The sequence below is a fragment of the Pseudochaenichthys georgianus genome, chromosome 20 (assembly GCF_902827115.2).
Source record: "Pseudochaenichthys georgianus chromosome 20, fPseGeo1.2, whole genome shotgun sequence".
In the NCBI taxonomy this organism is placed as follows: domain Eukaryota; kingdom Metazoa; phylum Chordata; class Actinopteri; order Perciformes; family Channichthyidae; genus Pseudochaenichthys; species Pseudochaenichthys georgianus.
This window is the reverse complement of record NC_047522.1, coordinates 13,296,496-13,319,883: the sequence shown is the minus strand read 5'-3', so window position 1 is coordinate 13,319,883 and position 23,388 is coordinate 13,296,496. Positions and strand designations below refer to the sequence as shown.

The 23,388-nt window shown below is 38.4% G+C and overlaps 2 protein-coding genes across 6 annotated transcripts in view; both read left to right on the top strand.

Moving 5' to 3' along the window:
- The window catches only part of sh3kbp1 (SH3-domain kinase binding protein 1), a 31,545-nt gene extending 22,951 nt beyond the window's left edge, over nucleotides 1-8,594 (top strand). For all 3 annotated transcript variants that reach the window (XM_034108473.2, XM_034108474.2, XM_034108475.1), the window contains 12 exons: nucleotides 1,010-1,079; nucleotides 2,176-2,270; nucleotides 2,484-2,579; nucleotides 2,697-2,748; nucleotides 2,842-2,913; nucleotides 4,354-4,489; nucleotides 4,603-4,658; nucleotides 4,801-4,907; nucleotides 5,437-5,568; nucleotides 6,235-6,446; nucleotides 6,542-6,605; nucleotides 6,997-8,594. In XM_034108473.2, the coding sequence (XP_033964364.1) occupies nucleotides 1,010-1,079; nucleotides 2,176-2,270; nucleotides 2,484-2,579; nucleotides 2,697-2,748; nucleotides 2,842-2,913; nucleotides 4,354-4,489; nucleotides 4,603-4,658; nucleotides 4,801-4,907; nucleotides 5,437-5,568; nucleotides 6,235-6,446; nucleotides 6,542-6,605; nucleotides 6,997-7,035 (1,131 nt within the window). In that variant the 3' untranslated portion in view covers nucleotides 7,036-8,594. The remainder of the gene's footprint in view (nucleotides 1-1,009; nucleotides 1,080-2,175; nucleotides 2,271-2,483; nucleotides 2,580-2,696; nucleotides 2,749-2,841; nucleotides 2,914-4,353; nucleotides 4,490-4,602; nucleotides 4,659-4,800; nucleotides 4,908-5,436; nucleotides 5,569-6,234; nucleotides 6,447-6,541; nucleotides 6,606-6,996) is intronic.
- An 8,386-nt stretch (nucleotides 8,595-16,980) lies between these two features.
- Nucleotides 16,981-23,388, top strand: part of map3k15 (mitogen-activated protein kinase kinase kinase 15) — a 39,339-nt gene continuing 32,931 nt past the window's right edge. For all 3 annotated transcript variants that reach the window (XM_034108254.1, XM_034108255.1, XM_034108253.1), the window contains exons 1-5: nucleotides 16,981-17,624; nucleotides 18,840-18,979; nucleotides 19,249-19,272; nucleotides 20,872-21,065; nucleotides 23,196-23,364. In XM_034108254.1, the coding sequence (XP_033964145.1) occupies nucleotides 17,321-17,624; nucleotides 18,840-18,979; nucleotides 19,249-19,272; nucleotides 20,872-21,065; nucleotides 23,196-23,364 (831 nt within the window). In that variant the 5' untranslated portion in view covers nucleotides 16,981-17,320. The remainder of the gene's footprint in view (nucleotides 17,625-18,839; nucleotides 18,980-19,248; nucleotides 19,273-20,871; nucleotides 21,066-23,195; nucleotides 23,365-23,388) is intronic.

Here is a 23,388-nt window from a genome sequence, read left to right as displayed (position 1 = left end):
CACACACACACACACACACACACACACACACACACACACACACACACACACACACACACCCTTCACTACGAAATCAGCTCTGGGTTTTTTGTTTACTGAATCCAATCTAATTAGCTAGTTAGGTTTGAGCTTTGGGACAGTGCTGTTCACTGGAGTAAAGTGGATGTATCAAATGAATTATTTATCTTTGTCAGTCGATCGTTTTTATGTTTCGGGGGCAATGTTGGTCGCTCTGTTGGTCCACTACTTTGGTTGAAATGCCTCAACAACAATTCGACTGATTGCATGACGTTTTTTATAGAAATGTATGGTCCCTATGAGTCTTACAAACTTTGGTGATACACTGACTTCTCTTTTAGTGCCATTGATGTTTTCTTTTAAGTGATATTTGTCATCAGCTTTTGAATTACTATGAAATGTGGTCCAGACAAATATGTATCCTTTAATTTTTCATCTGTTTAGCAACATATGTATAGCTGTACACCTATTTCCTACTCTGCTTTCTAACAATTTCCCTCTAGATCAATAAACATTTATCTTAGCCTAATAGTTTAATCTGTCCAATACTTCAATTTAGGAACAAACTACCTCCAGGTATACTTTTGTTTAACCAATTAGCACGTGTTTGCATAATAATGATCCAAACTAAGATGTTTGTCATTATCTTGTGTTGTCATTGTCAACTAAAAGAGACATAGGAGCGGCTAACGTGGCTAACACTACTCTTTATTGATTATACAGGAAAGACAAATGTCAGTTTTTGCACCAATGCTAGTGAGCAAACTCTGCTCTTTCACACCAACTACAGCTGAATCAAACCAGGTCACGATATCCCCAAGAGACCTCGAAGAAAATCATCATGGCAGGCACAGGAAGTCCCAAACTGAAACAGAGTGGTTTACATTTCTTTAAATTGCACCGTTGGTTGCAAAAGCAGCTCTAGTTGTAAGTGCATGAGGATGAGATTTGTGTGTGAAACTAAAGATGTTCTTCCAACTGTCTCTCACAGGCCAACGAGGGCAAAGCAGCAATTGTTGCCTCGGAAACCATGAAGACCGAACCTGAGGGCAAAGCCAAAGGTGATGTTACAACTTTACTTGTATATATTAATAATCGTAATAAAAACTACAATACAAATAGACTACATTTCAGTAAGACATTGTGAGGAAACAAAGGAACTTGTATACGGTAACCTTTATTTTAAGGCATACCTAAGCTATTAGATCACTATACCTTTCATGCAAAAGCTTCCCTTTGTCACAGCATTGTGTTGTTGTGCGCTTATGAAAAGCTATGATGAAGGAAACTGAAATCCAGATGCCAAACAATGAGTAAATGTCAAAGTTGAAAGAAAATAATGTGATTGTTTGCTGCTTTATCAGGAAATAGTTTCATGGTCTTCCTTTTTGTATTTATTGCACACAAATACATTGTAAACCATTGTGTTAAAGCAATGCTTTCAGAAAAGAACATATAAGGGTTATATTTCATCTTTTCTGCATTTTACAATAACAAAAAAAACAATGGTTAGTTTTGTTCATTCACATATTTTAGTTTTCAAATTAAAATATTGGATTGATTGATCTTTATTTTTATTAATGATACAGAAATCTGGCTGAAATTGTCAAATATTAGAAGGTTCAGAGGTCAACTTTATTACTATAAACAAGTTCGAACAATGTGGTGCGGTTGTATATATCATATCATATTTAAATATTTAAGTGAGGAAAAACGAAGAAATGGGAATAATTAGAACAAAATATGTCAAGCTAGCTCTAAAGGCATGAAGAAAATACCAATTAAAACTAAATTATGTTTACATAGAAGATATAGTTATGTATGAAGATAAATAAACACAAGCAAATAATGTACACAGTATGTACAATATTGGTGTACTTTGTGATTTAATGCACATGAATATTCATTTAAGAAGTTGGAATGAGGGAAGTGAAATGGTAAAACTTCCTATTCCAACTCAAGAAGTATTTGATGTTTATTCATTTATTCAGGGCCATTCTTCCCTCTTTCCTGCTCTGGGTTGTCATTCTCACAAGTTGAAATTGTTTACTTTAAAATATGGGTGTCATTGTGGACAAATCTGTGAAAAACTCCTACTCTCTTGTTTCCGGTTCTTTAGCCGTTTTTGTTTGACTTTATCTTGAAATGGATTTGCAGGGCGGGAGCTATGTAAGGTGCTGTTTCCATATGAAGGACAAAATGAAGATGAGTTGTCGCTCAAAGAGGGGGAAATCATCAACATTGTCACCAAGGTAAATCCATGCGGGGGTGTTTTTTCTTTTTTGTGTATGCCCATACCCACACAATGTTTTTTTTGTGTACTTGGGTAATCACTGCTTTGAATTTTACGTAATTTGGTTGGCTAGATTTGTTTGCAAAGGTAAGAAGAATTTGCATCCAGGTGCACATTAAATACGCTGAGCAAATCTAATTCAGACCAAACTATTTCCTGTCTTTTCGTGCAGGAGTGTGCTGATGCAGGCTGGTGGAAGGGGGAGATCGGAGGACGGCAAGGTGTTTTCCCAGATAACTTTGTCAAGCTGCTAGAAGCGGAGAAAGAGGTAATTGTGTGCACAAATGCAAAAGTTGTCTGTTTACCGTAAAATACAAAGCCTTGAAGTTCTCAGAGACATGACACATTCTTCAAGGTTTGGGAATATTTCTCTGTGTTTTTCCAGAGACCAAAGAAACCACCTCCTCCCAGTGCTCCATCAGCCAAACACACCACAGGTACAGTAACACAGTACACTTTCCTCTCTTGTATTTGTTGGACTGCAAAGAAAAAAGAAAATCAAAAAAATCTGTAAAAATTCTGACCTATAGATAGAAAGTCAGAGGTCAGGAAAGTTCCTCCTGAGCGACCGGAACATCTACCGCAGAGGGACCAGGATCGAGGTACAGTCTACTGAGACCCTGCTCACTTTCAGCTCATCTGTTCAGCTGGCAAGGAACAGATCGCCAACTAACATGCTTAATATTACTAATTACTAAGTTAGCTTCACAATATAAAAAAAGGATATCATTTAAGTGTTGGAATGTAAGCTTTTCAGTTGTACAGTAAAATAAAAAAATCTGCAGCAGTGTTCTGTTGTAACAATAGCAGCAGAAAAATAACTTGCAACATGTCAACATCTATTTATGTGCAATGAAAACGTTCAGCACCATGGTTTTGGATCTTTCCGAACAATGGGACCAATTAGTGTGAAACCCAAACTTCAGGTTGTTTTATCATACCGAATTATCACAAAACTAAAATAATTTATGGCACCACACAATATTTAACTCCAGTAAGTGCTTATATCTTTACTTTGCTTTGCAGGGTTGTAAAAAGTACTTACTGTTTAGATTCTTTACTTAATTTAAAGTGCAATAGTCCAGCCTAAATGCAGATAAGTATTATCAGCAAAAATGTAGTTTTGACCAACACATTATCATATAGGACATATTTAGATGTAAATATTAATGCACAATACATACATAGTTTTAAGTGTTGACGCTGGTCGAGTGGGAGCTAATTTCAAAGGGCCCAAAACAAAAACACTTTTTCAATACTGAGCAACATTTTTGTGGGCTTTAGTGGTTAGAAAATCTGAGATTCTACAAGTCATTCCGACTTGGCTCTCCTTCCTGTCCCGGTCATTAGAAAGCACTCCCCTCATCTGAGTATCTCCAGCAACGGCTTGAAAGCGGCTTTTGGAAAGCTGCACCATAATGTTCACAAGTGAATCAGAGCAGACTAGATTTTTGTAAGGAACATAACATATTTAAAAAGAGATTATTCTCCTTGTTTCATTATTGATGAGGCGTTTTACAGATTTTCTTCCAAGGTGACTTTACGGGGATGGCTGTAAAATGAATTGTTAAAAAGGAGCACGCTCTCGAAAACATATTGGCTGTCATTTCTTTAAATATAACTAACTAACTAAGATCAAATATGGTGTATCAACCAAAAACAACATACATAAATATAACTGCCACTGCCCTGACCTGCTCTTTCTGATCCTTTGTGGTCTTCATCGCCTCCCAATTTCTTTCCTTTTTTCCTTCCTTTGCTTCTTGTTTAGTTCTTTTAACTCCTGTTTTCGCCTTCTTGGGTGACTCCAGACGTCTATTATACTTCTTTTATCTTTCTTCAAGAGGGTTTGCTTTCGTCCTCCTTGGTCAGATGCAGCTGCATTCTTAATTTCTACTCATCCAATCTCCTCACCTTATCACACATGCCTGTGTATGAGTGTTTGAGTCGCCATTTTGGCTATTTATGTTCAGTATGTCTTGTAAGTTATTTTTCCCTTTGAACATCCATGTGTGTTTTTATAATTTTGTATGTATGTATAGGTGAAGAGGTGAAGCTTGGAGACATCCCCAAACCCGCCCTCCCATCCCTTCTTCCCAAGAAACCCCTCCCCCCAAAGACAAGCACCTCCTCTTCCTCCCAACCCCCGCGGCGTCCAGAGAGACCGCCCAATCTAGCGTCAGTACACACACACACTCACACACTCAAACAAAGGCTCTTACGAGAACAAAAAAAAACATTTACTTCTAAGCGTACACAGCCTAATGTTGTTGTATGGTTTACCTGCTCAGGTGTGAAAGCCCCAAATCTGAGGGAGATTCTGCCACTGACAGGTCATATGACACTGGTGAGTTTGACTGACAGGAGTATCGCCCAATCAGATCAAGATATGGTGCCTCAGTAACTGTCAGAGCGCTCTCTTTGTATCATGTGAAACTTTGGCTGCTGGTTATCAGGTGTGTTTGTGTTTCTGATGTGTGTTTGTTCAGATGTGGACCTGGATGTAGTGGTGGCTTCAACAGAGAAGCTGAGTCATCCGACAGCATCGCGGCCTCGAGTCTCAGACCGCCGGCCTCGCTCACAGATCATCTCAGCTGTGAGTGTGTTCAGTCAGCCTATTATTAAATATTGAATTGTAGAATATGTGGTTTGTATACACCATTATGTCACAATCAGAGAGTACTCAGAACATCTTCTCAGGTAAAAGTAGCAAGCAGCAGTATTATTTATACCAACGTTCTTGCAATCAAACTTTGACTTGGTACAAAATTATTAACATGCATACGGAAAAATACACATAGGCCCATTTGCGATAACCTTTAAATAATTGGTTTAGAATTATTGCTGCTTCAATGTGGTCTTCCCTTTCTGTTTAATGTTGAGCTCATGTTAAATACTTAACAGACAGAATATTTGTAAATGAATGACAAAAATGATTCATTTTCACCCCTGAAACAGTTCCAACAACAAGGTTTCAATCTCAGAAAACAAAACATTAATGTAACAATTTAATGTGTCTCTATGGGAAATGAAGTCAGCCAATATGATAGATTATGATTGGTCAAACAGGATCTTTAGCCTCAGACAATACACTGAATAAATAAGACCTTCTCCATCTCTTGCAGTCTTCCATGTCCAGTATGGACCAGGAACCCCCTGCAGTGGAGGAGAGGAAGGAAAGAGTGAAGGAGGAGCTGGAATCTGTCCCCTCCAAACCTGTAGAGGTTTTCCTGAGAAAAGGAGTCCCAGCTGTTTCTGTAAGATCACATTTGAGTATTTATTTCCTCCAGCAGAGGGCACCCAACCACAGATTTTCTTGAACCGCTGTCTTTTTCTTTTCCTCATTAACAATTTACACCATGTTTTTTTTGCTGGGTGAAAAGTTCATCTATGGAAGAGGATGAGGGCCAAGTGTGAAAAAGCTTTTGAGATCTGCCCAAAAGGGAATTTTTGTTTAGGAGTTTTGGGGAAAAAGTCTCAACGTCTAAATATCTGAATTGTGACTTTAATATCAGAACGTCAAAAGATTATCAGAAAGGTAAAATACTAAATACACATCATAAAAAAAATGTAATAGGCAGGCAAGATTTATTTCACAAATTTAGCAACAATGTTAGTTTAAAAAAGTCTTTGTTTTTCAGTTGGGAAAACAAAAACATTTCTTTCAATCATTTCAGAAAATATTAATAAAAACATGGAGTTTAACCATTTAAGAATGCTTTAAACATTTGATTTGCTACAACTTTAAATATCATCTTTGCTGTAATTTGGATTTCTAACTTTAATGGGATCTCTCCCGATTCGTTTAGCTAAAGCAGAACCACCGGGTTAGTTTAATTGTATGGGTAAAATTGGACACAACCTACATTCTTAATCACTGATATTAATGAATCAATAACATCTCTGTTGACCTTTGCTTTCAGGGACCTGACAGTAAAGCACCACAGCCCACCAGGCCCTCTGTCCTGATCCCACCAAGCGCCAGCCATCGCCCCACATCCCCGTCTTCCTCCTTGGGTCTCAGCCCCTCCCCCGAGCTTCGGCATTCACCTCTGACCCCCCCGACACTGGAGGAACTCAGGAACCAGCTGAGAGACCTGAGGGCCTCCGTAGAACTGCTCAAGAGCCAGCATAGGTACACCATATGTACAGCATATACCTATCTTTGTGTCTTTCTGAGGACACATGAGTATTTCAGACTCACCCTGCTTATGTTTGTGTGTATTTCAGGCAGGAAATGAAGCAATTGACCAACGCGCTAGATGAAGAGAAGAAGATTCGTGTTAGTTTACAGGTGAGATTCATGAAAATGTGTTGATAGAACACACACCTAAAACAGATGTATGTGTTCTCTCTTAAGTTTTGTTTGACTGTCTGACTCTTTTTCAGGAAATGTATTATTGTATTCTAATGTATTATTATTGAATAATCATGGACTGTTTGGTCTTGAAAAAAGAAGCAACAACAGGATGTTACTTTGGGGACTGCATGGACAATTCTGAGATTTTTAAGAGAAATTGCTTGTTAATTAATTAAAGTTGATTAACAGGTTATTGAACATGAAAATTATGAATTATCTAGTAAGTCTGCTGTATTCTCATTCAGAAAGGATTTTAAGAGCAGCGGCTCAATGTCTTTAACTGTAAAATCTATGAATTCACGATACTTGTGTCTTTGTTTGACAGATGGAAGTAGATCACATAAAGAAGAGCCTGTCGAAATGAAGATTAAAGCATCACCTTATCACCACATTGGAGGCCAACATTTTTTAAACATTCTCACTGTTGGCCGAGACACTTCAGGCAAAACAAAGTTTGTGCCAAATGGTCATCACGATCAACATCAGCAACTATACAAACCATGGAATCAGCCACCTAGCCCCCACACCGCCTTATCCTGTGTTTACTTCTTAATTCTTCTTTTAAAGAGGCTTCTCTTGTTAAGTTTACTGCTATCATGTCAAAGCTTGCTGTGCCACAGGTACTGAATGACTGTATGTTGTAACGGTTACGGAATGATGACAAAGGGGCCCTGTCAGCCTCGCTGATGCTTTTTGTTTCTTATTGTGAAGGACATTTGGAACTTGACCTTTGTAGCCAGGTTGGTTCATACAACCTCTGTGCTCTGTGTCTACTCTGCGGCCTTCACTCCTATAAATGTGTATTTGGTGTGTGTGTGTGTGTGTGTGTGTGTGTGTGTGTGTGTGTGCGTACATGCGTGCGTGTGTGTGTGTTTGTTTACCATCCATGTAAGGACTGCAGTTTTAGACCATAAGAGTAGGCCTATAGACTTTTTTTGTAATGTGAGGTTGTTTTGGCCGGATCAAGATTTCTTTAATGGCAAGATTCTCGTTAAGATTTGTGTTAATCACATATAGTTCTCGTCATCATTAGAGTTACATTGTTTGACACTGAGCTCGATGTTTCTATGAAAACATCAGCCTTAAACAGCACTGGCATTTGGATACATTTCCCTGACCGTTCTCTTCTTAGTATGATTATCGTAAAAATTCTAGTTTAATACTCCACCTGCTGGAAAGATACAATTATAAGCACATCCTGATTCCTACCCACAATCAATCTAATTAAGTATAATCAACAAGTACTGATACTATAGGTGCTATATAAAGGAATCATTTCACACTTTGGGAAATGTGCTTATTTGCTTTATTGCTGGGAGAAGAAAAGCACATCTCACTGCATGAACACACCTATGATATCGTAATTATCATGTCAAGATTGCCTTCTGGACCAAAACATATTGTTACCTTATTTTGCTTTTGCACTTTTGCACCACAACTCCAGAAACCTCAAACCCCACCCCCTCCACAAAAAAAAGAATCTAAAACTAATCTAAAAAAAGATCAATGTGTGTCTGATGTTTCTGGTGCTCTTTTGTCAAATGAAGGGTAAAACACAGGGTTTGAGGAATGTAGTGAGTGAAAGGACTTCACAGGTTATAGATGAACATGTGAGTGTGCATGTACAGTATGTGTGATAGCATGTACGGCTGTTGCCTCCCTTCCTTATGCGTGCACAGAATCTATGGCAACCCGTCACTGTGGCCTTCCTGTTTTTGACTCCAAATCTTTCTTTTTCTCTTTCTGTCTTTCTTTCTATTCTTTTCTCCCTGTCTTTCTTTCTTTGTTTCTTATGACAATGAGAAAAACTGCTACAACTGAGTCTTCTAATTGTTTTCTTGACTTGGTCCTTTCTCTCCAGGATAGTGATAAATATATATACTTTTATATTTCAGTGGAATAAAGATGCTATTATGTACTGTATGTGAGCATATGTCATTTTTAAACACTATGTTGGATTTGTCTGCTGGTAAAATATGTTATATACAGTTATATATGAAGGAGCATTGTGTTCGATTCTGTCTCTCTTCACTGTTTGAGAAACTCCCTATATATAAATATTAGGGCTGTCAAACGATTACAATTTTTAATCAGATTAATCACAGCTTAAAAATTAATTAATCATGATTAATCACCATTCGAACTATGTCCATAATATGCCATTTATTCATGTATATTGTGGGAATGGAAAGATAAATGAAAGCAGGCGGTTATATCCATTTAATATACAGTATCTATGTTTATTATAACATTTTTCTGCATGTCAAAATGAAAGACAACCCACACACCTATCAATCATCAAACCGTGGGGTCTTAATTCATTACGTGTTGATTTCTATCAACGGGGGAGTACTTCAGGAAAGTCGACAGAGGGGGGGGGGGGGGGGGGGCTAGTGGAGTACTTCGTGACCACAGAGTGAACGTTGTGATCAGCATCAGCTGTTTTAGCGCAGTTCTCCAGTGAAGGGGGGAGTCTCCCTCCGCAGCCGGTTGGCGTAGTTTTGGCACAGTTCCGTTGTACAGACCGACGTTAACAGCAGCCCTGTCTGTGCACACGGAAACCGACTGTGTCGTCCGGTGATCTAACCGCCTTCTGGAAAAGCTTCACAAGTAGTCGGTACGCAAATGCGCTTTGTGACACAAGTGACGGTACGCATTTCAGATTACGCACATAACCTGCGTACCAGTTATGTGCACCCCTGTACCAGAGCCATATTATTACTATGATATGGCTCTGCCGTCTGTATGGAAGCCCATTTCCGCCACTTGAAAAAAATAAAATCCCCATGAAAAGTCATAATTATGAGATAAAAAAGTCGAAATAATGAGATAAAAAGTCATAATTATGAGATAAGAAAGTCGAAATTATGAGATAAAAAGTCATAATAATGAGATAAAAAGTCATAATTATGAGATAAAAAAGTCGAAATAATGAGATAAAAAGTCATAATTATGAGATAAGAAAGTCGAAATAATGAGATAAAAAGTCATAATGAGATAAAAAGTCATAATTATGAGATAAAAAGTCATAATAATGAGATAGAAAGTCATAATTATGAGATAAGAAAGTCGAAATAATGAGATAAAAAGTCATAATTATGAGATAAGAAGTGCACATGCGCTGCAGTGCATCTAGTCCTAAATAAGGTAACTATTACAGGTGACTTTTGTAAATGTTAGATGTTACATATAACCTATATTGCAGCTAAACTACAACAATGCAGTTCATAGCTTTGACATTACCTGTTAAGAACTATAATATATATGCCTATAGTTTTGTGGTAACGTTCACGCCACTAATGACAATAGTGTAGGCATACTGCTGCTGTGAGTTGCTCTAACTCTAACCCGTGAACGTTACCACACAACTATAGGCATATATATTATATATATATTATATTCATAACAGGTAATGTCAAAGCTATAAACTGCATTGTTGTAGTTTAGCTGCAATATAGGCTATATGCAGGGGTTAAATTGGGCCGGGGCTGTCCGGGGCTAAGCACCGGCACATAGGAAAATGCTCTGACGTCATGCCCCTCGCATATTTTTAACAATGTATGCAGCATGCCTATATTATATGTTAACACAAAAAATATATACATATTAAAACTTTTCTTTCTATATGTTTAAGGTTCTTAATAATTCGAAAAATCAATAAAACACTCTTTCTAGCTGTAGGGAACATAAATAAGATGACGCACTTTTCAAATTTTTCGGGGTTTCCCCTTTCTTCAAATCTTGGCTGATCGGCGACCACACAGTCTCTTCCGTCAGTCACACAGACAGCCGGCAGAGTGACTGAAAATAGGTAATACGCTGACAGGTTTCTTAACATGAATTCGTCTGATATTCGGGTTTTACGTTCGACTACCACTAAGTTAAATAACGTTTTTTTGTTTGACTAACTTTTGATCAAATCAAGCATTTCTTAAACTAAGAGAAAGACACCAACCAATGGTCGATATTGTTGACTTTATTTTAGAATAGCAGATCTCTGCGACCAGTTATAGTTTGTCGGCTTTGTCAGTGAACGTGTGTCTCTGCTCCGATCGTGAGCTTTACAACGCAGCACCTCCCGCGGGACTCTGCTGCGGTTCTTCCGTGCAGAGCGCCCGTTTCCTAAACCATGCTATGCAGGGGCGGTTCTAGGGGGGGGGGGGGGCAAACCCTCCAAAAAAAAGGTTACAATATTACGATTTATTGGAATTAAATCAAATCAGAGACCCGGATGTACAGTGGAGATTAAACTGTTCATTACCTTATAAAAGCAAATACTGTTTATGTTTTTTAATTAAATTGTCACTTAAATTTACCAAAACAAATACCAATTATTGTATTTTATGTTTATTTTTACAAAATTACTATATACTGTCTTTGTCAATTTAACCTGCTTTTATTGTACCCCTCTCATGAAACAACTGGCCCCAGCCTGATGCTATGTATGTGTGTGCATAAAGCTGAGATATGCATATATTTATTTCCTTTCTCTTTGAAAGTTTCAGAGTTTAAAGTGAGGCATGATGCAGAAATGAGTGAAGCAAAAAGGAGGAAAGTTACAGACTTCTTAAAAAGGTATCAAGACATCACTGCTACTTAGCGTGTCAAAGCCATTTGTATCTTATTTATTCACCATAAGTTCCTTTGTTAATTATCCTACATTTAAATGCAGAGTTGAGCAGAACAAGGCAGGTGATGGGCGAGCAGGGCAGCTTGGAAAAGAGAGAGGATCAGAGCAGCATAAAGAAGGGAAGGGAGTGGAGGAACTTGAGGAGAGGAGAGCAGGCTGAGGAGAGCAGAGCAGCCTGAGGAGGACAGAGGAGCAGAGCAGGGAAGCAGTGTAGGAAAGGCTGACAACTTGCCTGACTGCTGGAATCAAAGTCAATTGGAATATTTTACACAGAAATATACATTTCTAATAGTTGGAAATAAAAAAAATGGGATGCAAATCATGCAGGGAAGCGGGATCCCTTGGGGCGATGAGAACAGGGAAACAGAGGTGCTCATTCTCTACTGAATGGCAGAACTGTAGGGTAGGCCCATATGGCAACAGCAATGAGAAGCAAATGAAATCTTTGAGAAAGAAAATAAATGAACATAGTGTCTCACAGAGTCACAAATTAGCACAGGACATAGTAAAAAGACAAAATGAAGAAGCTTTAAAATCAAGCTTTCTAAAAACTCAAAAAGACATTTTGGCTTCCACCCATAATGTCTTTAGAACGGCATATGACATTGCAAAAAATAACCGGCCATACTCAGTGAAGAGGAATCCCTCTTTCAAAAGGTCAATGTGCTTGATACAAAGACATGGCCAAGCCCTCTACCATTAATGTATGGTGAGTGTGAAATAAGAGAGCTATGCACTCTTTTGAAAATCGGATTCTCTGGTGTTAAGCAAAGTTATAGGGACTTTAAGGAGAATGCCAGTGTGCCGATGCACATGTCCCTTCTAAAGCTTAAGAATGCAGTGGAAACCATTGCTGTGAGCAGTGCAGAGAGAGAGAGGGGCTTCTCAGAAATGAATGCAGTTGTAATATCAATGCGCTCACAACTGAAAACTCAAAATGTCTCTGCTCTAATGTTCATTCAAATGGTTGGACCTCCTCTTACCTCTTGGGACCCCACAAAATATGTGAGGAAGTGAGTAGCTACCAGAAGGTCTGCAGACCATTTAGCCTGTAGACAAAGATGCACGACTACACAGGCTTCCCCTATCAGCCCATCTGGGATTTGATGAAGTAGCTGGTCGTACATACAGTAATGTTGTTGAACTGCTTATATTGATGTGGACTTTCATTCCTCAATCAATTCAGATAATATGTCTCTGTACTCATATAGTTGTTTTTTAATGTTCTTGAGTAAGTGTGCAGGGAAATGTTGACTTAAAATGGCAATTTGAAGGTCTGTAATTTGTGAAAAATGTTTGTGTATATATTAAAGGTGTGGTAGGTAAGTTTGAGAAACCGGCTCGAGATCGCTAGAATTTGAAAATACACAACCGGAGAAAATCTGCCACTTCTTCTCAGAGCCCCTCCTCCAACACACACGAACGCGCACATGACCAATGAGGGCACGAGATAAGTTTGTGCCCCGATGGAAGGCTGACAGGCAGGTAGGCCATCCAATCCGTTTAGCCGGGCCGGCTACTTTTTACAGTATTACGGCTTCTACAGATGACATTTTTTTATGGATTTTTTGTCAAGCACTTAAGATATTCATTGCTATCGGGATGTTAAGAGCATTCCATGGAATATAACAAAAAGTGTATTTCGAGCCGGTTTCTGAAACTTACCTACCCCACCTTTAATAATTTCAAATGTAAATTCTTTCCAGTTAAATAATACTAATAAAAAGACGGTCTATTTGACATACTTTCTATGTTTACTTTCTCGATTGGTGGCATGAAATACTGCATCTGATACAGGAGCAGAAAAAAAACACAGCCCCCCCACATATCAAATCCCAATTTAACCCCTGGCTATATGTAACATCTAACATTTACAAAAGTCACCTGTAATAGTTACCTTATTTAGGACTAGATGCCGTTTGCATGGTGGAGAGCAGCAAGGTGATGAAGGGACCTTTAAAGACAGCGCCACTGCAGCGCATGCGCACTTCTTATCTCATAATTATGACTTTTTATCTCATTATTTCGACTTTCTTATCTCATTATTATGACTTTTTATCTCATAATTATGACTTTTTATCTCATTATTTCGACTTTCTTATCTCATAATTATGACTTTTCATGGGGATTTTATTTTTTTCAAGTGGCGGAAATGGGCTTCCATACATCTGCCCTGTACAACAGCAAAAGTATTCTCCGTCGGGACTTCCTGCAACAACACCACGCCGTTATCAAAGATCTTCTATTGAGAAGACGATCACTACGTGACAAAAGTTTTCAAAACCGTGGCTACTGAAATCAATCTTACTAACTGCTGTCTGTGCAATTTACTCCGCGCGAGTTGGCAGACTTTATTTTGCTTACTTTAACATCATTTTTCATGGTGGGGCTAAGCCATTTCTTGGTATGGGTGTAGCCTACCCCAGCCATACCCTGGCGCTGCCACTGGTGGGACGTATGGGGCGGGCCATTCTGCACATGCGTTAAATGCGTTAAATATTTTAACGCAATTAATTCAAAAAATTAATTACCGCCGTTAACGCGATAATTTTGACAGCACTAATAAATATACAAATAACTGTTAGATCAGCATATGTGTGTTTGCTTTAACAAGCACTGAAACCACGACAGAATTTCTTATGAGGTTGTAAACAGTTAAAATCCCTGAAAAAGTGTTAAAAAAATGCCATATCAATCAATTTCACTATTTGTAATTCAACATTTTTTTGTTGTTGTCATGTTGTAGTAAAAAAGCAAACAATTTCAATATTGGCAAGGAATAAACAAAAGAAAAAGGACTGAAAAAGAGGCAGTAAGACATTAAAAATTAATTAATTAATCAGAAACACAAAACAATTGCTAAAAAACATATTAAAAGACTTTAACTTAATTGAGGAGTTTGGCTAATAGACTGTTCCAGATATGTAAACCCTACACGGCCAGACCCATTTCCATCATGTAAGGTTATTAGTATACATTGCTCCCAGGTTGTGACCCAAGTAGTTTTTAAAATATCATGAACAGGATACAACCATTAGTGATGAATTGGTTATATTAACAAAAGAAGGATCTAAAACGGATTGGATAACCCCAGTAAAACCCTGGTCATTCGTGTGAACGAGATGTTAAGGACCATAGTCAGGGGGATACTGATCATTTGGCATACCGGGACACATTTGAAGTGGGGCACTTTATCGGTGGGACAGTGGATGGTTAAACAAAACATGTTTTTGTTCTGCCAATCCAGCCCTGTCCTTCTCTTTGCTGGCCTTTAAAGTGTCCCTGTCATACAATCTTTTGCATGCACACTCTCTAAGCTAAAGTAGTGTGCATGCACCACTCTAAGCATCTATAAGGCAGATGTTTTCAGTCATCAAACCCACTCTACACTACTTGCTCAGCACACGATAGGATATAGACACAGTTAACATAGGTGAACATACTGGAGCGTGAATCAGATGAAGTGCCTTATATTTTAAAACAGAGCTAAAAGGAGAGTGAATATGGATCTAACTTTTTCATGTAGACAGAACAAATACAACTCCAAATATTTGTTTTGTCCACTTGATGTGTAAATAATCTTTTGTCCACTGGATGTTTAAACAATTTTTTGTCCACTGGATGTGTCAACAATCTTTTTTGTTGTTGTTGACAATTCCCGACATCAACTTAAAAGCTGATAGTATGTGTTCACAACAAGGCCGTATTCATGGAGTCAACATTGGGGGGGACCAAAAATTCAATACAAATTTCAATTTCCTGCCATTCTAAAGGAAAATACATAAAAAATCACTAACACATTGGATACTTTAAAACCTGTTAAACCCCATGCCCGTGCCCGTGGGGGCAAAACACAACAATAGTCACGAAACTGTGTCTCAGGCATGGGTGTAGGAAGCATCCTCAATGTGGGTGGGACAATTTGACGGGGGGTGTGGGCGGGTGGGGGGTATGCTCCCCCGGGAAGATTTTATTTTTAAATGTTGAAGTTAAAAGCATCAATCTGGTGCACTTTGAGAGCAATATTAGGGACTAAATCTATGGATACATCTCAACAACACCCATGTGAAACAGAACTGAACAGATTTACTTTTTCTTTATGCATATTTTACAAATCACTCCCTTTTTAAACTGTAGTATGAGTTAGAATGATTTCATACCTGTTATTCTGTTATTCTCTTATTTTGTATAACTATAATGATCATATAAAGGTGTGCCTTGGAAATACTTGTTTTGCATCAATCTTGATACAGGGTACTTATTATATCTTATAGTTTGGATTCCTAAAGCTTTTAGTCTACTATCCCATCCTTCAAGGGTGGTTTTCACAATAAGTAATGGTTTATTTTTTGCACGGACACTATCATTTACATTTTTTTACTATGTTCAATCTGAATTTACTTTAAAAACATCTATATTGATATCTATATTATATACTGACACTAGACACCAAACCCTGGCTAACAACTGAAACCAGCTAGCCCACAGCTAGCTAGCTACTATTCCTGAAAAGTTCGGTTTTAACATCAGAACTACAAGTTACTTACACAAAGAAGCTAAACCGGAGGGTTCATTACCATTACGAAATAAAATAATATAGATTACTTTAGGGCTAACTAGAAAAGATACCAGAACTGATGGAGGGCAAATTAAAACATGACTGACCTGCTTGGAGCATCAAGCTAACTGAAGGTGGACTCAGACGTGCAACAGCGAAATACACCCGCGGGTACAAAATAAGGAACCAATTTACATATGAACAGAAATATCATTTTGGCGAAGCTCACAATAACAGAAAATATAGATTTTCAAGTATACAAATAACCAAAATAAAGAAGTCATAGAATAGCAATTTTATTTAAATCAAAAAATAAAAACTTTTTTTTTTGTACTATTTATTGGGGGGGACATTTTGAGTGTATCTGAATATTGGGGGGGATGTCCCCCCCCCAATGTATATGGTGAATACGGCCCTGGTTCACAACCTGATTATGTTGCCAATTTAAAGAGATGTAAGAAGCGTGGTCATATCAAATATAAAAGACCAGTAGCTTGTTTGATTGTCATGATACACACGACTAAGGTCGGCAGCTAGTCTTCCTTTGCTTAATCTAATCTAATAAATACATTTAGTGCATTTTCACTATTGTAGAAGCTGCTGTTTGTGTCCAGTCCATTTTCTAACAAAATACCAGGAACAGCATTTTGATGTCAGTTGTAATAACTTCAGAAATATTCGAGTGGTTAACATTAAAGTAACATATAATTACTGACTGTAAACCAACATATATATGATAATAATAGCAATATGGTTCTTAGGAAGCAGTTAAACCACTCCAGAAGAAGTTACCAAGGAAGGACCAATGGCACTCAGCCCATTTCAGTAACACGTGGACCTTGTATCCCATCTGCCAGAGTGTAATTAATATATTGGATTCTGGCCGTCAGTAGGCCTACTGTCCGGTATTCACGTTACACCGGTGCGTAAACGATCCAGACCAAAACATGGATTGGGATTCCAAAAATACTTGATCAACAACGATAAATACCTGATGAGAAAAAACTGAAATCACGTAGAAACCATGTGCTGATTAGTGTGGACAGGAAAATAACTTGGCTGCGAATAGAGGAGACCAGAAGGACACTCGATAACATTTCACACTGGACAGCACGGTTTCGATTGCAGTAAAAACAATCTCAGTCGTCATTACGATCTGCAAAGCCAAAGGAGTATGCTGACTTTTGTATGCATATGTCTCTCCCCGATTTTTTGAATTTCCTCTCGGATCTAGTCGGATCCAGTCCGGGTGAAGCGGAATTCATGGTGCGAGATAATCGGCACATGATGTGAGTTAATCAGGCGGAGATGCGGGGGGACAAACTCAGACGCGCTCGACAGGTGAGCAACAAGTGATCAAGAGGGAGGACGACACGGAGGGCACAGACAAAATAAAGGAAGTAGCGGGAGGGACAGTAACCTGAGAAGGAAAGGAGATAAAGCAGCTCCTTGGTTCTCGGTATGGACACGGGGCAGAGCGCACAGGTCACCGACATGGGAGGAGAGCACTCCGCCGGGGTAAGTGCGGTGGAGCGGGAGAGGGGCGATGTGCCCAGTCCCTGTCCACCGGCCAAGCAGCGCTCCTTGCGGGTGGTGTACGTCCTGAACGACGGTCTGAAGTCGGTGATGGCCAGCAGCCCGGAGTCTGGAGCTCTTCAGTGTCTGCAGAGAGCCTGCGACTCGGAGAGCGCGCTGCTCACCACCGTCACCTTCGGCCGGCTGGACTTTGGAGAAACATCCGTGCTCGATAGTTTCTACGATGCAGGTGTGTGGTAAATAAACAGAATGGGTTTGTTTGTTTGCAAGTTGATGAAATTGTCTAAGTTACAACTGGGGTAATTTATAATGCAAGAAAAATAAAGGTACTTTTGGGTTAGGGCGGGCCTATCTGTCGCCAGCTTTTTGTTTTTTTTCAGACACTCTAAATAGGCACTTTTTGTTCAGACTTTCTTAATAACCCTAACCTCTAGGATTAATGTTTGTTATTTTGATAAATGAAAAAGTTAATGTGGAGGAGCCAGCTACCCGCTATTAAAAAGTGGGGACAGATAATCCACAAGTAGCCTACCAACATTAATCACTTTTTTGAGCACATGCACAAAGAAATGCTGGGTTATTTTATCTACCCAACATTGGGTCATTTTGTTGGGTTAAATCCACAGTGATGGTTAGTTAAGTGCCAGGCTACGTTTCAGAGGGCGGGTAAAATGTTCTTTGTGAGAGATCTTATGTCTCCAAAAAGAGAAGTTCTCAACATCCAGCACTGTCAATTGAATGGTAAAATAGTCAAGGCTGTTGAATCAGCAGATATTATTATTATGTGCAACCTGTATCTCTTTTGAGCAGAAAATCAGCAAAGTCCTGTTCGAAAATGTCAAGAGACAATATGTGCAATATGTTGGTTTTGTTATTACTATCATGGACAGCAATGAGTGATAGCCTACTTTAATTTCAACATGTGTCATATTATTAAACTCACACCATCACCATATCACGATATTTGCTACAACAACAACAACAACAACAACAACAACAACAACAACAACAACTTAAAATCAAAGCTTTTCATGTTCAGGACATTACAATATCAATTGAGAGTAAACAAAGAGCAACAACATTTATTTTGTTTCTCTTAAAATATGTTTAAGTTGTTGTTTGGTTTAATATGCCCAGAAAAAAGCATGTGATATGTGTGAGAACAAATAAAAGCCTGGTCAGGGGAATAGTCAAAACATTTGACTAGTCGTGGCAGGTTGAACACAATTGTAATTAATACAATAATGACAGTTTAGCAACATTCCAGTCAGACAGGAGGTTGATCTGCCGTGACATGTTAGGGAGTCTGAGAGACACCTTTGTATCCAAGTGTATGTGGTTGAAGGGAAAGGGATTGTTCTGTATTCTCATTAAATTATGTGAGAGATTTGAGTCATGTTTTCATTGTTTTCTTACTACTTTCACATCTCTTCACTTCTCCCAGACATCGCCGTGGTGGATATGAGTGATGTGTTTCGGCAGCCCTCCTTGTTTTATCATCTGGGTGTGAGGGAGAGCTTCGATATGGCCAACAACGTCATCCTGTACAACGACACTGACCCGGACACTGCCCAATCACTGAAGGTACTCACATACATTCAATTCTTGTCATCTCCAGACGGTGTATTTAGAGTTCAATTCTTGTCATCTCCTTAAAACAATGTCATCCACTTTGTTATTTACAGGCTATTGTGCAGGTGTATGTGTTTGTGTGTGCATTTATATTAGTCAATGTATGTGTGTATGTAGCAGACTATAAGCAATGCTGCAAGTGGCAAACAGCTTATTAAAGTAATGATGCAGTGTACATTAACAAGAACACACAACATGCTCTATGTTTTATCTCCTTACAGGACATGGTCGCACAAAAAAACACAGTAAGTTGCTTGGTGTGTGTGTGTGTTTAACAGAGTGATTTATGTACACACACTGTCTCGTGCTGTTTGTGGAATAATATTTGTGCCGTTCGACCCTCATGCACAACTGCATGCAGGAATGCTTATCTACATGCTTTCATTTTCCACCCTCCTATCTCTCTCTCTGTCTCTCTTTCTCTCTGTATTCCTCATACAGAGACATACATTACACGCAAAACCCACAATTATCCTGATAATTGATTGTAACCTATGTATTGTGTCTATCTATGAATGAAGAAGGCCAACCGTTCTCCAGCATTAGGCTTTCCCTGGGTTCAGTTGCCACCAGAATACAGAGGCTCTGGACTGTGCAATAAAGTAGGTACTATGCTGCACCAAGGCATGCTGGGAGATTTCCTCACAGGCTAATAATAATAATAATAATAACAAACATGGACGAGGGGCTTTAAAACACTGACCTCCCCATGGACTGTTGGGTGAATAACAAGTTGAATGCCTTAACAGTAGTGTGTACAAAATCAAAGAAAGATAAAATGAGTTTCTAGCTCGATGGGTACTAACTATCTCTTCTTAGATGAGATACTTTCTGGTGCTTTGTTCTGCAGAGAACTATGTTAAATTCACAAATCTTGAATTCAGAATGGGCCTTAACTTCAAAGTTATGCGAAATGTTTTTTTTGGGCGCAGAAGGCAGCTGCTTTCATCAGAAAAGCTGTAAGACCCTTTCAAAACCACTGTGCATTAAATGAGATCCAGCTGCTATTTTCGAAATAAGAAAGTAGTTGATGGTGTTTTGTTGGTGTTTTATTTGCCAATGCTTTTAACATTATTTAAATGTCAGAAAACTATCAAATAACACAACAACAATACTATCAAACAGTTTGACTATCCCCTTTGTTCCTCAGATCAGGGGGAAGGAAGTAGTTGATATTCATAAAAATAAACAATTTAAGGGATTATAGGCATGGTTGCTCCAACCCTTGGATTAAGAATTACAGGTAGTTTGAAAAGAAAGCTGCATGAGTGGTTGAAAATAAATATGTTCAAACTGTGCCCAATTGAAATTTTACAATGATCTTAAATTATTGCGACCACTGAAGTTGCTCAGCCAGTCCAAAAAGAGTGAACCAGAAAAAGAAAGATATTGTTCTGCACAAAAGAAAAATTAGGAGTAAAAACCAAGGGGCCATACAAATAGTTGGAAAAATAAATAAACTAATATGACCGATATAAAAGAGAGATATGGTGTTGCAGTGTGTATTCATTGCATTGGTTCGTGCTGTGTTGGATAATTAACAGCCTTTTGAGCCTAATTACTTGACCAAACCTATGCTGATGTTGTTATGATATTAACAAAACAAATCCCACGAGTACACTGATCCTCTACCCCTACAGATCCTTCTCATTAATCACTCTTTAATCCCCAATCCCTAAAACCCTTCCCCTTGAGGACTCCATTCACACCTGGCATTAGCATCTGGCATGATTATTATCCGATAATTATCTCTGTTACATTTAAAGCTACTTTGTTAGGCCAAGTGATACTCAAATCTGAATCCTCTTCTCTTTGACAAAAATGTTTCCCTTTTCTCCTTCCAGGCATCCAGTGGTAACTACTACTTCATCCCCTACATAGTGACTCCTAACCATGAATACATGTGCTGTGAGAGTGACGCCCAGCGCAGGGCCAGTGAGTACATGCAGCCCAGCTGGGACAACCTGCTGAGCCCCCTCTGCGTCCCCCTGACGGACCGCTTCACCAGCCTGCTGAAGGACATCCACGTCACATCCTGGTGAGACACATTTAAAGGTCTCCTATTATAAAATATTTAGGCATATATTATAGGTCTCAGATATATAAAAATATATTAAAAACATGTCTATGAAGTGTTTTGCTCAAAATACCGAACAGATCACCCATTCTAGCCATGCCTCATACCCCTCTATGTCAGCCCTGTTAGAGAAGTGCTGATTCTGGGTTCGTAGCTTTAAGAAAGGGGATTATTTCTGAAACAGTATGGAGCTCAAATGCTTTTTCTCTTGCGGGTTTACCTCAAGGTGAGTTCCTTTTTATATCCAGCTTTTTTACACATACTCTCTCAAGTACAGTGTTAGCTCTGACTGTTAGCGATGCTTGCTAATGTAAACAAAGACCATATTACTTCCAAAGGACGTTGCGCATTGTTTCTGATAGCAACGTTTCTGATAGGGCCGTGGGTTTGAAGCGAGCCCACATTTCCGATATTACGTCATATCCGTTGTACCCCCGCTTTCAGAGATGTGGAGAAAAGAAAGAGGGTTTTGTTTTCTGACACTCTATGAGTTCCCTTACACACTGGGGACACATATGTATGTATTATATACATCAAAAAGTGCATTTTGCATGATAGGAGACCTTTAAAACTTCTAAAAAGCAATCATACAAAATAATACGTTTTGTTATTTGGTCAAGTTGCTTCAATGGCCCTAACATGCAGACTCATGACCCTCTCTTGTATCATCCAAAGAGCACAGGATGTTTGATGAGTGAAAATCAGATCAAACATGAACAAGACACAATTATACAGAAACAATGGATTTGGCACAGGTCTGCACGGGACATCGAGTGCAATTTAAGACTTTCCAATACCTAATTAATAACTCTTGCAATGGGAAACCAGTAACAACATGGTGTGCAATTATTTATTTGTATGTAAATTGTATTTGTAGTTATGCAGACACCCTTTTGAATACCCTGATTATTTTAACTTTTCACTAATGTTGTACATTCTTTGTCTTCTTCCCATGTTTCTTATTATTCACCTTGCATATATATTTTCTGAGCTGAATCATACCAAGAACACATCATATATTATCCTCCTACCCATTCATTGTTGTCCTCTGTGGAGCACATTGGGTTTTGGTCCATTACTTTGAGATTATACATGCCACAGCATTAAGTCCAATTGTACTCCACATAGGACATCCTGGGCTTTTCAAACATATGACATATGTGGGGGTGTGGCTTTGAAAAAGATAATTTAATTTTATTAAAGAATGGCGTCCATCAACACAAGCACTATTTATAGAAAGAGAAATGGTAAGTTTGTAATTTTGTAATTACCAGTGTTGTGAGTTCAATATTTCAATTAATTATAGTAAGGGAACATCTTAGGAGTTAGTGTAGTGAGTTTTTCAGAGCAGTGTAATAATTATTTGAACTAAAACTAAATGTGTTTATGAATGTCCTCTGAAGACGACTTTTTATTTCCCCCATTTTACACAACACAAATGGAGTCCACTATGGGCCAAAACACTTAGGTTTCTGTAGGACAAAAGAAAGAAAAAACATATAAATTACATTTAAAACATGGGTAGAATCAGCTTATCTAAATATCTTAAGGTAACAAATGCACAGAGGTGGGAGAAGTACCCAGATCTTGTACTTTAGTTAAAGTAGAAGTACCAGAGTGTAGGAATAATCTGTTACAAGTAAAAGTCCTGCATTCAACATGTTACACAAGTAACAGTCAAAAGTATTAGCATCCAAATATACTTAAAGTACCAAAAGTAAAATTACTCATTCTGCAGATTGGCCCATTTCAGAATAATATATATCATATGTTTTTATTATAATTATTGAATTACATTGTTTATCAAAGCTGGTAAAGGTGATGCTAGTTTTAATTACTTTGTATACTACAGGGTAGCTTGTGAATTTACTCCAGGTGTAACTAAAGTCTGATTTAAGTGTTGATTATATTTCACATCATTATTCCAAATCTATCCAAAAGTAACTAAAGGTTTACATTAAAATGTAGTGGAGTAAAAGTACCATATATACCTCTGAATGAATCTGAGTAGAAGTCCAAAATAGCACAACATTTAAATAATCAAGTAAAGTTCAAGTATCTCAAGTATCTTGTTTATTCTTTTCTGTGCAGTGCTTCATTTAAGGACACCCTGCTAAATGACATCAGGAAGGCCAGAGAGAAATACCAGGGAGAGGAGCTGGCCAAGGAGCTTTCTCGCATTAAACTTCGAATCGACAACACTGAAGTCCTCACCCAGGACATCGTGATGAACTTGCTCTTTTCTTACAGAGACATACAGGTACAATACACACAAGTTAGAGAA